Source organism: Lytechinus variegatus, chromosome 11, assembly GCF_018143015.1.
Source record: "Lytechinus variegatus isolate NC3 chromosome 11, Lvar_3.0, whole genome shotgun sequence".
Lineage (NCBI taxonomy): Eukaryota > Metazoa > Echinodermata > Echinoidea > Temnopleuroida > Toxopneustidae > Lytechinus > Lytechinus variegatus.
The window spans coordinates 7200282-7216140 of NC_054750.1; the positions used below are offsets into that span (position 1 = coordinate 7200282).

A 15859-nucleotide genomic window follows, 5' to 3' on the forward strand; every position below is an offset into this window, starting at 1 on the left:
CAAGACTAGAGTCGTGTACCGGTACGGTACGGTACATGTAATTTTGTATGACGAGGAACCGATCGAGAGCTTGGCTTGTGCATTGGCAAATTGCGTGATTGTATGATGACATGATTTTTGTGAATTTTGTGTGTAGGGTGACCAGATTTCACAAAATGAAATGGGCCTAGGCCTACGGGCATGATGGGATAATCGACAAAAAAGATCAACAAAGAAGGCTTCATTCACAGTGTTTTAATTTTAGACTTGTGAAAAATTAAGAATTGGAAGGGAGGGTGACCGAAAAAGAAAAGACAAAAGAAAATTTGAGAAGAAAGAAAAAAATGAAGGAAGAACTTAAATTGAAAAAAAAAAAACTAAGTTAAAGTTAGAATAAAAGAAGGAGGCAAAGGAAAAAAAAGAAAGTAAGAAAAATTGAGGAGGAAAGAAAGAAGGAAGAAAAGAAAAATGTTTCCTTCATTTGAAAGAAAGAAACAAAGAAAGAAGAAAAAAGGAAGGAAGGGAGGGAGGAAAAGAAAGAATAAAGAATTAGAAGGAAAAATAAAGAATGAAAGAAAGGAGGAAATAGAGGGAGGAGAGAGTAAAAATGAAGAAAATAAAGGAAAGAGAGAAAGAACAAAAAGAAAAAAGGAGAGGAAGGGAGAAGGAAGCAAAGAAAAGTTTAAGGAAAGAAAGAATGAAGATTGAAGGAAATTAAAGAAGGCAGGTAAGAGAAAAAAGGAAAGAAGAAAAATGAAAAGAGAGAAATGATCAGGAAAGAAAGATAGGAAATAAAGAGAGATGGAACAGAAAAGGGCAAGGATGAAGAAAGGATAGGAAAGAAAGAAAGAGAAAAAAGTTCAAACTTCTAGCGAACAAAAACAATCCAATCATCTAAGAAAAATAATGATATTTGGTGTTTTTTAAACATGTTTTTAAAATAAAAAAAAACTAAAATGTTTTAGAAATGAATAAAATTTCTAAGTGAAACATTGTCAACTTAAATATTAGATGAAACATCGCGGCATCATACATACACGTAGGGACAGAATTAGGGACGGAATTCATGGAAATTGCCTTTTGAAACGGAAAGTGGCATTTCAAATGGAAAAACACGGAAAACATATTTTTCCTCAGAATACACAGAACAGCGACAGTAATTACTCCAAAGTCTCAACAAAATACGGATATTAAATGGCCACAAAACACGATCTCACTTCACTACAAAGTATGACAATTCACACATCGTGACGGCTCTTGACTCCATCACTCTCGATCATACCCGGGTCTTGGCCGGCGGCTGGGTCGGCTGTATCAAAAATATTCACATGCAAACAACACGGTTGTGTGTTGCTGCCCTCTACGTTTCAAGATGTTACAGCACAATATTCTGGTCTTGAAATCCAAATGGCAGATAGGCTAAAATCGTTGACTGGTCAAAACGATGTCCAAAAACCCACAAAATTATCGATAAAATTTAAGTTAACAAAAAAATAATGCTAATAATGTGAAAGGTAAGGATGTAATAATGTAAGATGTGTTTGTAAAAATATTTTGTGTACCCGCATAGATCTGATTAGAGCGGATTCTTCTGCTTTGTTGGTACAGTGGGGGATACAAATTTTGACGAGCACGAGTGATATATTGCTACTGAATGGTAAACGGAATTGCCAATTTTCCGTGTACACAAAGTCTATGGGGAAACAGAATTTCCGTTTTCTGACATGCTGAAACGAAATTTATGATTTTCTGAAACGGAAAAGGCAATTGTTTGAAACGGAAAATAACTGTCAGTAACAACGAGACTCAAAACGAAAGCTGAAACAACTGGATCTCGTAAATGAAAACTCAATAACTTGTTCCTCCGATTACATCTCCAAATCAGTAATCTGAGAATCCATGATATAATTATACAAATTTCCTGCTGATTTGTGATGATTTTGGTGAAAAATTGTTTATCATGTCATAGTTTGTAGTTTGCACCATTGAGAATCTGCTCCGATTCTAAATGCGTAGCTAGTAGCCTGCCGAACACAGGCAGGAGGCCAGTTTGTTTGCAATGTACATGTATTGCGCTAGCAAGAAAATCCCCACAGAACTTGCAAAAGTTTAGTTATTGATTTGTCGTCTCTGCTTCGTCATCTGTTGGTTATTTGATGAAAATTTGTCACTTTTAAATGTATTAACTGTATTTTGTTCAATATTCAGAAATACGGGACAAATTGGCATCCGGGGAAGGGTTTGCCGGGACTAAGGAGCAAAATACGGGACGAACCCGGAAATACGGGACGATCTGGTCACCCTAGTTGTGTGTAATTTTTCAGTTTTAGCCCGGTGCATTATGAATTGTGACATGGTACGCTAGTTTGGCAGACATAATTGACAGGCAAAATTGGTATGGCAAGTCTGCGCAGTCTCCTTTGTCTGCGCATACGCGTATCTGCGTATATGTTACCAATGATTTGTTCCGTATTTTTTTTATTTTTCTGTCAAAGAGGAAAAACTGGCAGCCATGTGTTGCTGCCCTGTACATTCGTTGAGTTAGGCTTTCATGAAGGCTTTCCGATTAGAATTTTCAATATCCTGGCCAATCAATCCGACAAGTTCCGAATGCACGCATGTGCATTTGAATCAGATCTTGATCTATAGTCCTACCCATGGATATTCATGAATTGAGCTGTGATTTCCGCGCATGCCCAATTTGTGTTTGAGATGTTGGAATCGGCAGTGAATTAATATGTGTGAGGAAATCGATACTGGCTCTATATCACAAATTTGAAACTGATAGAAGTGTGGAAAAAAAGTGAAACTTTGTGAAATGTACATGTAAGATGAGTTGTTATAAATGAATTGTAAGGTCATTTTGTTGCATGAGTTTTATATTCCCCCTATATAGTGACACCTATTCTATTCCACAGAAAATTTCAGTTGATAATGTTCTTTATGTTTTTATAAGTAAGTGTGCAAAGATCTCATAAAAATTTGGGAGAAATGTAAAATTTTCTTCAAAAGTTCCTGGGCCAGTCATTCCAGATTGAAGGAAAAGGTTGTAGTTGTGGTACTCCATGTCTCTGCAACCATTCACTTCACACATGATTCTGGGATTTTGATGTGAAAGGCTGCATTTTGAGGATGTCACATGAAATGCCTGAAATTCAGTATTTTTCCACCATTTTGAGTCAGATTATTCAATGAATAAATAACCGTCTATGCATTGCAAGTGTAAATTTTGTGGTCGATGCATTTTACTAGAGTCGTGCAGATATGCGTGTGTGCAGGGGACCTTACATGTACAATGTACCATGCACGTATCGGACACTTAAACATTATTGGACCCCAAAAAATAAAATCATTGAATCAAATAAAAGTCTATTATTTTGGTCAAAATGTTGATTATTAACATGTCATAAATAAAGATTTGCAAAAGAAAGTAAATGGAAATTATTTACTAACTACCAGAAGCAAGTTATTTCCCCCAAATATTGGACTATAAAGTTTTACACTCTGATCAAACTTGGCTATTTAAATCGCGCTCTAATCCCCCAAATAATTGCTTAGTTGGTGAGAATCTGCTGTGCAAATTCCAATTTTGATTATTACTATCATTAATTTTGATATTTTTTTATCATCACTTTTCTTCATTTTATTGCACTCAAATCTTTAGAAATGCTATCATTTTTTATCTGCATTTTACCAGTGATCAAGACTGCTACAAAGGGAACACTAATGAGCCAAGTGTATTCTCAATTTGGAATGTAGGCCTTCATGATTCTTTACTTCCAGTTTCCACTGTCGCTTATGCCATTAAATATGGGTATAAATTGAAGATTGTTTATCAAACTTTTAAGTAGGAAACCCCCATATATACCTTTGGTCAGTTCTGTAATCCACTAATAACATTTCATTACCCATCGTTTAGGCTGAGCAATGGCTGATGCCCCAATGCCTGCACCAAACCAGATACAAGACAACAGTATGAGTTCTGACATGAATCACCCAGGAACAGGACCTAGTGGTCCATCAGGAACAGGACCAGTGCAGGGCTATGATCAAGGAGGAACAGGTACTGATTTCTATCCATTTTTTTTACATCCTCAGGATTACTACATATGAAAACTACTATATTGTAGCTTTGGTTTGTGGCTGACAACTTAGGTATAGGGTTTCAATGTGAAGTTGTAGGTTAAGTTCAGCTTTACAATACACTACAAACATGTATAAATTAATGAAATATTTCTTGACTCCTTAAGACAGTATTCAGGTCTATTTTGTTTTTAAATTGTTTAATAAACAGTTTCTTACTTCCTTATTTCAAGTCCCAAGTTTTATTTCATTCTCCATGAAGACATTCAACTAATACAGTCAAATACAACAATAAAATTGAATTGTGGATACTAAACCTGGGACAAATGCTCTTTTTGTCATTTGATTGTTTGCCAGGGTGAACAATCAAATACTCTGGACTATCATGATTCCTGGATTATCAGAAATCTCCAGAATGTTGACCTATTTAATTTATATGACCTACCATAGGTAGAAAGTCCCAGTACAGTACATGTTGTGCACAATCAACACAGCTGAATCATGGATGATCACCATCATGACGGTCATTGTCGTGACTTGAAATAGTTCTTGATGTTTGAAATTCATTAAATCTTGCACTTGGTTGTCAAATGTAAAAAATCACAGCCACATACTTTTGATAATCAAATGTCTCAAATCAGTAACCATGTCTGCCGAACATTTGATTATTGTAAAATGTACATGTAGTATTCGGTAGCCAATTGTTGGTAACCTTATCGATTAAATCGATTGTTAAAGTTTTACTCTCAGGCCTAGTGGAGTTATTATTGATGATGAAGTATGATTTTCAAAATTACATGAGAACACTTTATGCAAATGGGGATTAACAGTAAAAGTGAATAAATCTTATGAAAATCTTATAAGCAAAAAACATTTCACCAAAATCTGAAACCAATAGGTTCTATCTCACAACTACTGGTTGTGTCAACAGGAGAATTTGTAACTTTATGTTTTAAAGTTGTTCATGTGTAATGATCTTTTCTTGAATTTGTTGCATTTTTCTAGGCCCTGGTATGCAGTCACAAGGAGGACCTATGCCTAGTCCCATGCAGGGAGGGCCAAGCCACAGCCCCATGATGACGCCAAGTCCAGGCCCAGGAATGTCCGGACCAAGTCCCAGTCCTATGCAGCAAGGGCCTGGCCCCATGGGAGATAATAATATGATGCCACCATCGATGAGCCCCATGCAGGGGGGTCAGGGGCATATGATGCCCCCACAGGGACCACCATCCATGGGAGGTCATGTGCCTTCCTCTGGTCCAGGACCTATGCCACCGTACCAGTCGCAGATGATGAATCAGGGTATGTTATCACTGTTGTATCATTCATCGGGGAAGACCCTGGCCAGAATTCATGGAGGAGGTTTTGAATCTGTGGTTTGAAACCATGACCCGTGCAGATTTCATCTATACATGTAATTCAGTGCATAGACTGAGAAAGCCTCCAGTAAGGAATGTGTAGATGTACACAGCGTGTTAATGAGCAAAATATGTATTTGATAGATATTATCTGTGGACTCATTAATTCAAGACAGTGGGCTTAAGAAATTAATGCTAGTACCTAAATAACAAGCCTCAATATAGCATGTTGAGATAAAAACGCACATCATATATGTGCTGAATTCAGCATTATCAATGTATGAAATTTGAGTAAACCATTGGTTCAAACCACAGATTCAAAGCCACCTTTATGAAGACAGACCTCAGTGTCTTTTAAACATCTACACTCTTCACATTTCGTCTGAACACCTGGATGCTACATGTATTTCATTACATTGTACCAACCAAGGGGGTGTGTCACAAAGAGTTAATTGTGACTTAGAGTTACACTTAAGTCACCAGTTTTGCACAATATAAAAGACATCACAGCATTGGTCAAATCATACTAAGAGGACGCGCACTACTGCGTACCAATCAATAAGATTGCATGTTACATATTACGTACGCGTCAGCATTGAAGCATGAATTAAATCACACTTAACTGTGAAACATCCCCACCAGCTTTGTTTTTTTTATATGATTTTTTGTACAAATGATGTATTTCCAGTTTTTACTGCAGAAGGCCATTACATAAAGCTGTTTTTAAGTTAAAAGTGACTTCAAGAATGACTGATAACCCTTTCTTGTGGTATTGATATTTACCATTTAATGTTCATTGGTTATTTAGCGTGTGAGAAAGGTTTGGCATTCATAAAATCGCTCTTTACTTTCAAACATGATATTTACAGCTTTACATGTATGAAATACCCACCAGGATTGAGTTGATGTAATATTCTGAAAGGGACTATTTTTTTTATGTCATTTTTGTTCTTGGCATCACAATCTCTTGAACTATAGAAATAATTTATTGTGTTCATATATCAGCGTTGACTCATGAGAATTTCATCGTCGGTAATTTTGTCGAAAGTAGGTGGACCGGGACATCAGATCATCCAATGATTTGCACCGGATAAACAATTGCAAAAAGGTCTTTGTCCAGAGTCAAGAGATTGCATTAGTGATATAGTTATTGCAGAGAGCGGCTTCCGTAGTAAATGCGAAAACTCTGTACTGAAAATATACTCAAAACATCTCTATTTTGCTCATTCTAATGATTAACAAACAATTCATTTATGATATAATTTTGTGAAAAACCTCTATAACATGTCCTGTTAGAAAATTAACACTTGGACTTGCGAAGACTAGATAAAAGAGAAAATTGAAGTGAAATATACATGTATTAAAGTAATAGGAAGGTTGTACATGTGTGACATCACAGATCAGTTGCATTCCCAATGGATGCATTGCTGATCTCAATATGAAAAGATTAACTTTCTTGTTAATCTTCCTCAAACTTTCATTGATCTGTTTCTGTGAATTTTCTCTTATATGAATTATGCTGGTTTGAAGGGTTTCGTTCTCCTTAACATTAAATACATGCATATTTTCTTATGGTTGGTGATACTGTATGCAAACAATGCATGCAGCCAAGTGCGTTAGTGGAAATGCAGAGCATGCAAGGTTTCTTTAGATAGGTGCCGCACTGCACTCGTGAGCCGCTGGTGGCGAGTGCCCAGTGTGCACCATCTGAAGAAACCAAGCTTTCTCTGCATTTACTTTTACGCACGACAGAGTAAGTGCACTATTTGTTTATAAAATAGCAACACAGAAACAAATTCTTTAAAAGTTACAGTACAGTTTTGTTGGACTTCTCCCGGGACTTCTACCGCACTGGTCTGCTTGATGTCAATGTCAATTTTCTTTGCGCACCTGCCGTGCATGCACAAAAAAAGTTGGATGTCATGTGAGGCGTATTTGCCAGTCGTGATGCTTGAAATAATACACCTATATTATAATACCCTTCTACATCTAGGTCCCCGTCCTGGTCACAATCCAATGCCCCCTCCCAATCAGGGCTACATGGGAGGTCAGTACGGAGGTCAACATGGTGGTCAGCATGGTGGACAGGGAATGAATACAGGTCAGTGATACTGGCATCTCCTCCCAGTTTCACAGAAAGTTCACTCAGTGATTTCCACTGATTGTAATGGGTCACAGCCAATCATGTCCAAGGATTTGTAGTAGATTGTAACAAGAGCCAGTGAGAATCGCTGACAATTTGTTTCATGAACTTCTCGGACCCTGGTGATTATTTGTTCCATTGATGTTTGATGATAAATCTATGATTGTTACCTGAGAAGCATTTTGTCATTTGCTCCCAGCCAATGAAATACAAGGATTTCTATAGCTCACTGTTTGTTTCATGAAATGCCCCCTCAGTGTTTATTTCTGTGAATGTTTGTTTTATCATTGATTAGCAATTTCCCTTTTTGGTAAGTTTAACCCTAAAAAGACTGGGGGGGGCTGATTCAGCCCCCCCCCTCGACATTTTTCGCGATAAATCCGCCGCGCAAAATTTTTTGACCGCGTCGCTCACTGACTTTTTACTTTCAAGTCTCGCGCAACTTTTGAGACCAAAATTGTGACCCCCGGGTACGCGGTTTGGAAATTACGCAACATTTCGTAAGTGCATGCACACCCAAAATTACTCAAAAACGTGAATTTGTGTACAAATCCAATGCAAATAGTGTTTTTAACCAAAATTCATAAATGTATCATTATTTTTCCTTTTACTGCTTAAAATCAATTAATTTTATCTTTTTTATGGTCCAAATAAAGTCCCCGACAATTTCCATTGAAAAAACAATAAAAAAAAAAGTCAAAAAACAAAGAAATACATAAGAAATTTAGAAAACAATAGAATACATAAGAAAATAAATGTGATGTTGAAATTTTTTAAAAATAAATTTGATCAGATGCCTATCTAGAGTATGTGAAACAAAAATTAGCATTTCAGGGGCATTATTTTATTAATTACAGCAAACTTATTAATTTACGCATAAATTAGCATAATTAATGAAACATGAGATTTTTGCAGAATTTGATGTTATAGTTTTGTAGATAATGCCATGGGTAATGCGTGTGCCAATTTTCGTCGCGATCGCGCGATCGACGGCCGAGATCATAAGGGGGGGCTGAATCAGTCCCCCCAGTCTTAGGCGTCGAAATAGCCCAGTCTATTTAGGGTTAAGCTCTCACTATGAGTTACTGAAACACTGTAATTGTCAAAGAGGAATTTGATATCATTAGTTGTATTAAACATGCCCAGAATAATCAACTGTGAGGTTTCAGTGATATGTCAATATGTAATTTTTCTGATTTGATTCGTGTGTTGTGCTTTATCTGTCTTAGGTGGGTCAATGGGTGGACATGGCATGATGGGGCCCGGACAGCAGTACCAAGGCCCCTCACACCAGGTCCCACCTCACCAAGGCCAAATGCATCAAGGAGGACCCCACCAAGGACCAATGCATCAAGGCCCACCACATCAGGGACAACCACATCAAGGTCCACCCCACCAAGGTCCCCCACACCAAGGTCCCCCGCATCAAGGCCCTCCACACCAGGGTCCACCACATCAAGGCGGGCCTCACCAGGGCCCTCCCCATCAAGGATCATCCCATCAAGGTCCCCCACCACATCAGGGCCCTCCACACCAAGGTGCACCTCACCAGGGACCTAGCTCTCATCAAGTACCCCCACACCAAGGTGGCTCTCACCAAGGTGGGCCACCCCATCAAGGACCACCCCATCAAGGACCACCCATGCAGGGCCAACAGGGCCAGCAACAACACCAGGTACCTCAACATCCAACAAGTGGTCATCAAGGTCCACCTCATCAGGCTCCGACATCGCATTCTGGTCCTGGTCCTCACCAAGGAGGACCATCTGTCCCTCACCAAGGAGGACCACCACCGGGTCCTTCTGGTCCACACTCTGGACCACAACACCAAGGTTCCAAGCCCATCACAAGCCAAGGGAACATGCCTGGTCATGGACCTATGCAGAACCAGCTAGAGCATGGGCAGCGAGGTCCAAGCCCAGTGCAGAACTTCCCTATGCAGAACTCTGGGCCAGGGCAAGGACCACATGGACCACAGTCTCAACAGATGATGCCTAATCAGAACTTCAACCCGAACAACAACTATACCATGCTGCAAAGAGTAAGAGTTGTTTGGTTTTTCTCACTTCTTTCCTCCTTACTTTTATACTTTTACCATTAATTTCTGTGCTCTTTCTCAATGAAGAAAAATGAGGGTGGCAAAGGAACATTGTCATGAATTACATATTATGTAGGGATCTTTAGTTTTTGCTTGATAGTCATGACAGACAGATTTGGGGTTTATCGGCATTTACAGGTCCTTCAAGCTTGTTACTTTTAGTATGAAATATGAAGATATGAAGAAATATACCTGAAAATCAATGAAGAGATCTTTATTGTACCATGTTTACTATCTTTTGTGCAGGCTCTGGAAACAATGCAAGAGAAAGGACTCCAGAATGACCCTCGCTACCCTCAGATTGTAGCTATGGCTAACAAAGCGAAGCAGTATGCCCATATGCAGCAACCCAACATGCCACCTTCTGGCAATATGGGTGGACCACCGGGAAGAAATGGAGGCAAGTATAATATTTATATAGCACTTCTTACAGATTTTTCTTAGTGCTGCATGAATTGTTACCCTGGTTTCAGCTTAGCCGCCAATGAGGCCCTTTAGTATTTCAAGGAATTGCTCCCTGGTACCCTTTTACCTCACTCTGGTCGAGTTGCAAATGCAGACCAACATCTTGTCAAAGAATGTTAGTGTCTTGGCGGGAATAGAACCTGAACCTTTTGAGCTACAGTCAGGAGACATAACCTCTAGTTTTTTTTAACACACATTCAGCTTCACTGTCTGTTTGTTTTATCTGATTACTAGGAGAGGACATGTTTGCTTGTTAGTAACCATGGGATAGATGGCTCCAAGTTCTGACCAAGGATTTTATTTTATCAGGATTAGTATTTTACCAAAGGGCACCAGCACAATGACTTATTTTAAAATTTTGTTCATCCACATTGGTATGAAGGAATTATTCAGCCTTTAAACTTTGATATTATTATTTGTGATACGGGGACAATTTTTTTTTTCCATGGATTGACAATTCTGATCTCTGATTTTTAAGAAAGAAATTTGCAAATCATTAGCTACTCTGCTAAACAAATGATGCCATTTCTTTAAAACTTCATATCTCAACATTTTGCCCAATCCATATACAAGTACATTTGATAAGAGATTTCACAAATCATGGTGAGTTCATGAAAGCCTATACTGTAGTAATACCTAGAATTTGAGTCTTGGAACTCTTGTTGGAATGCTACCCAGGGAATGGAGAAAGTGCATAAATTGTGTGCGGGCATGCCTCGATCTGATGGCTGGATAATAATAAGTACCTGTTAAGTGCGAAATTTTAGCAATTTTTTTTTTATGAGCAGGAGCGCGATATTTTCTAAACATATTGACCCAGGCCTAGTTTCACCACAGATTAATTAGGCCCTAATAGCTTCTGTTATGAAATATCTACAATTTATCATACATGTATTGTATTGAATTGATTTGAGCTCCTCAAGGAGAGCGATTCTTAGGAGCTCAATTGAGTTCCTCAAAACAAAAAAATAAGGAGAGCGATTTATTGAGCTCCACGAAATTATAAACGTGAAGGACTGCATGAGGAAGCTGCTTTTAATCAGTGGCTTCTCCTGACATGGGCATAAGTATATTTTTATGTCACTATGAAAATATGTTTCATTCAGTATTCTCCCTCTCACAAAGATTTACTGACTTTTGCATGATGGTGACACTCCTATATCATTTTGTCTTCAGCATTCTCCTCATTCAAACCACCTTACTGCTCTCTTCTTCACCCTATGTCTTGCCACATACTCTTCAGTCTTCCACTTCCTGTGATGCCATCCACTTCCAGCTCCCATGACTCTATGTCATCCTCAATCATTCATTATTTGTTATCTGTTTGTGTAGGTTATATGGAGGGCTCTGGTAACATGCCTCCATCAGGCTACCAGCAGCATGGTCCCCAGCGGTCCAGGCCTAGCCCCTTCACACCGGTCCAGCTCCAGCAGCTGAAGGCACAGATCATGGGCTACAAGCTTCTCTCCCGTAACCAACCCATGCCTGACCATCTACGAATGGCCATTCAGGGACGCACGTCAAACATGATGCCTGGCTATCAATCACAAATGAGTAAGATGAAAAAAAAAATAACAATAATGAATTCATAGTTACTTTTCTATTAGTAGTTGTATTGTTTTCTTTAAACATAACATTATTTCATTCACTTTTATTTCAGTATTCGTATTGTTTAATTGTTGAATATCTCATTATAATATCAGATTAATCAACCTCACTATCCAGTAAAAGTTGGTATTCATAGTACCATCCATCACAATAGCATGAATATCTTATTGTAACTCTACAAAAGTGTTTAACTATTCAAGGAGAAACTCATGCACAAAAAATAGGCTAAATTTACACATAGTGACTAGGATTTATTTTTGTACTTCGTTAAATGCTTCTTGAAACATTTGAATAGGGCCAGTTAAACAATTTTTAACCCAGGTATTTGGATATTTCAGGGTAACATGACTTTATTTTCAAACTCTTTTGAGATTTTGGATGTTGGAGAAGTTGCACTTACAGTGAATTTGAGAAACGCTTGATGTTTTTACAATTGACAATATTACGATGTAATATGGTGTCTACAACCTAACAAAGTGCACAAACTAATGAACTAATTGAGACATTAGATATAGAATAGCACTGTATTTTTGACTATGAAAGGGTCTTTTAAGATATATGTTTCTTTATGGATTATGTAGGAGGTCAAGGCCCTATGCCTGGTCCGCAAGGCCAGATGCACATGCCATCTCACAACTGGGGCAATCAGCAACAACCAGGTAACCAACATCGCAAGGGCATGTCAAACATGAGTGACATGCTATCCAGTCCCAGGATGCCTCATCAGATGCAGCAGCAGCAGCAACAACCGCAGCAGTCGCAGCAAGGTTCCTTCCCTGGTGCTCCAGGGTCATTCCCTGGACAGCAGTCCAGTGGGAGCTCCCAAACACAGCAGCCACTCCCTCCTCCCAATTCCAATATCACCACCGTCGGGATGCTCCTGGCCAAGCAGAATCGTCAGGTGCCTGTCAACAAACCCAAGGGGTTGGATCCTGTAGAGATCCTCCAGGAAAGAGAGAATCGGTGAGATTTTACTGGAAGCAGCTGAAAATTTAGAAAATGTGATGTTTAAAAAAAAAGTGCTAAATGTGATAAGAAATCAAGAACAAAATTACACGGAGGCTCAGGGCAATTTTCCCCTGAAATGCTCAAAATATCCCTAAAATATAAGAAAAGAGCATGGGAAAGTCTTCATTTACTGCAATGTTAAAACTTATCCAATTTTGCAGATTTTGGAAATACAGTAAATTATGAAAAGTAGCCCCTGTCAATAAAATACTTCTCTTTTGCCAGTAAAAAATATGTTTACGTATTAAATATACTTTGAGATGACGTTATCATTTCATTAGTAAAGCTGTGAATGATTTCTTCGTTTTTATTATAATTGCTAGAAGCAGTGCATCTTGTTCTTAATGTTTTATAGTGAACATTGTGTGAATTTGGCAACTCAGCATATCTGTTTTGACACCAAGCTGTATTGTGGTAATGTTATCAAATTTATCTTTGAATTGGATTATCTTTGCTCTGTTTTCATGGTATCAGATATTGTTCTAGATATATATTAGAACATTTGTGTGTATGGCAACAGAATATTGCGGTTCCATGCAAGAATTGAAATGGAACTCTCCGTAAATTTCTTTCAGAGTTGCTGCCCGCATTTCCTACCGCGTCCAAGAGCTGCAAACCCTTCCCGGCAATCTGCCCGAGGATCTCCGTGTGAAGGCCACCATCGAGCTCCGAGCCCTCCGGCTCCTCAACTTCCAGAAGCAGCTTCGCCAGGATGTGGTTGCCTGCATGCGCAAGGACACCACCCTGGAATCTGCCCTGAACATCAAGGCATACAAGCGCTCCAAGAAACAGACCCTGAGAGAGGCCCGAATCACAGAGAGGCTGGAGAGACAACAGAAGATGGAGTTGGAACGCAAGCGCAGACAGAAACACCAGGTTTGTAGGATATAGGAAATTATAGATGACTTCAAATTCAAATGGCTGTTGATAAGACTTGTCTTGAACTTGCGGTACACCGCTCAGTCCAACTGTAACCATATGTTACATAAATTTCAACTTTTAAGTGGTTTTAAAAAATGTAAGGAATCATAACATTAACAATTCAACGATCCAAACCTCTACTTTTGAGTGTTGACTTCAAACCAAGCACCATGAGTATACCTAGTACAGGTCAAATTTTCTGTTGCATATTTCATGTATAGTCGGCTATAAGAGAATGCCGATAGGTTAGACCTTATGCATTGATGTTTTTTAGCCGCCACCTTAGAGGATAAAGCCTATGCCATGCATGTGTTGATGATCTGCAGCTGGCGCATATCTGACAACTCCACTTACATGTATTCCTATATCCTCGGAGGGAGATTGCTATGAGACTGTGATATCATATGCATAAGGTCTATTCCTGCAATCAACAATGTAAGAAAACTAGGGTGATCGACTTTTCCATTGCATTTTGAGGCGTAGTCTCAAAATGTAATGTAATCTGTCTTGATGGGTGTTTCATAAAGCTGTAAGTTATGAGCGACTTTACGAACAACTGGTGATCCTTTAACATTATCACCAATAAAAATCTGGTGTGTATCGTTAACCACAAGGAAGGATCACAAGTTGTTTGTAAAGTTGCTTTTATAGTTGCTCGTACTTACGAACAGCTTTATGAAACACCCACCCAGCATATTACATCATTGCAACTTGGAATCAACTTCACATTTGCTTTGTCAGCGAGGAGGCTGGCAATAGCAATAGTGTATAGTATTATATCATTATCATGGCTATATTTTCGCTGCCACATGAGCGCTTAGCATTCAAGGAATAAATCCTTTCAGGTACCCATTCACCTCTCTTGGTCAATTGCAGTACAACGAGGATAGATTTCTTGCAGAAGGAAATTAACCATCCTTTCTCTGATTTGACAGGAATATTTGAGCAGTGTGATCCAACACGCCAAGGACTTCCGTGAGTTCCATCGTGGCATACAGTCCAAGATATCTAAATGTAACAAGGCTGTTATGATGTACCATGCCAACACTGAGCGAGAACAGAAGAAGGAGAATGAGCGGATCGAGAAAGAACGTATGCGTCGTCTCATGGTAAGATCATTTTCAAACCCTAATCTTTGCATGCAGGTAGATGCATTAATCTGTCCATTTACTTGCAGATGATGGTTGAATATATTTTATTTATTTATTCATTCATTCATTCATTCATTTATTTTTTTTTTTATTTGTTTGTTTATTTATTCATTCATTCAATGGTTATATAAATAAAATACTGAAAATAGCAGCCAAATGGCTGAACTACACTCAGTGTACAACATTTGTTAATCATATTCTGTGATGTTTTCACTACAATGAAATTTAAACATAGGCCTATAGGAGATGGAATTGCCACAAGGACTTACTTGCATGATTTAAAAGAAATAAAACCAATACTTAAAACATCACAGAATATTTTATGTTATTTCTTCTTGATATTATGCTTCCCCTTGGTGTGATACGACAGATTGTTGGTATTTAACATAAATGGCTCTCAATTAGGAAATTTAAATGCAAAAAAAAATAACAATAATACAAGTCTCGGTTTTAACATAAATTATTGCAGCCCTTTATTATCAACCCCCTAATTATTTTTTCTTTCCTGACAACAGGCGGAAGATGAAGAAGGGTACAGGAAGCTTATCGATGAGAAGAAAGACAAGCGTCTTGCCTACCTGCTGACCCAGACTGACCAGTACATCGAGAGTTTGACCCAGCTGGTCAGACAACATCAAGACACCATGAAAAAGATGAAGAAAAAGAAGAAGAAGAAGGTAAATGACCCTTTCCTCTACCATTGTAGTACTTTGTAGTACTTTAACTCATCCATTCAGACAGTGCAGAATTTCTGTTTCTTTGTTTTATTGTGTTAACACTGTGGTAGGTAATACAAGGTAATTATTCTTGCATGCTCTGATTATCAGATTATTTCACTGTTGTTTATTCATAAAAAGAGGTGCTTTAAACATACTCTTGATTCTTTCAGCAATAATTTGTTGAAAGTTGTATTTTGGTATAACATATTATGATTCTTGCCATGACATACTGATTCTTGAGAAATTCATGTGGATAGAACAGATTTTCTCAATTTTAATTGTTGTATGTGGTGGAAGCTATTTTCAGGATTTATTATGATGTAACA

General features: G+C 38.3%; 1 protein-coding gene across 1 annotated transcript in view; it reads left to right on the forward strand.

Moving 5' to 3' along the window:
• Positions 1 to 15859, forward strand: part of LOC121424137 (transcription activator BRG1-like) — a 38192-nt gene that overhangs the window by 242 nt on the left and 22091 nt on the right. Inside the window, exons 2-11 of the mRNA XM_041619734.1 lie at positions 3899 to 4042; positions 5068 to 5364; positions 7414 to 7521; positions 8793 to 9604; positions 9908 to 10061; positions 11459 to 11680; positions 12316 to 12697; positions 13318 to 13618; positions 14599 to 14772; positions 15330 to 15491. Of these exons, the coding sequence (XP_041475668.1) occupies positions 3907 to 4042; positions 5068 to 5364; positions 7414 to 7521; positions 8793 to 9604; positions 9908 to 10061; positions 11459 to 11680; positions 12316 to 12697; positions 13318 to 13618; positions 14599 to 14772; positions 15330 to 15491 (2748 nt within the window). The 5' untranslated portion in view covers positions 3899 to 3906. The remainder of the gene's footprint in view (positions 1 to 3898; positions 4043 to 5067; positions 5365 to 7413; positions 7522 to 8792; positions 9605 to 9907; positions 10062 to 11458; positions 11681 to 12315; positions 12698 to 13317; positions 13619 to 14598; positions 14773 to 15329; positions 15492 to 15859) is intronic.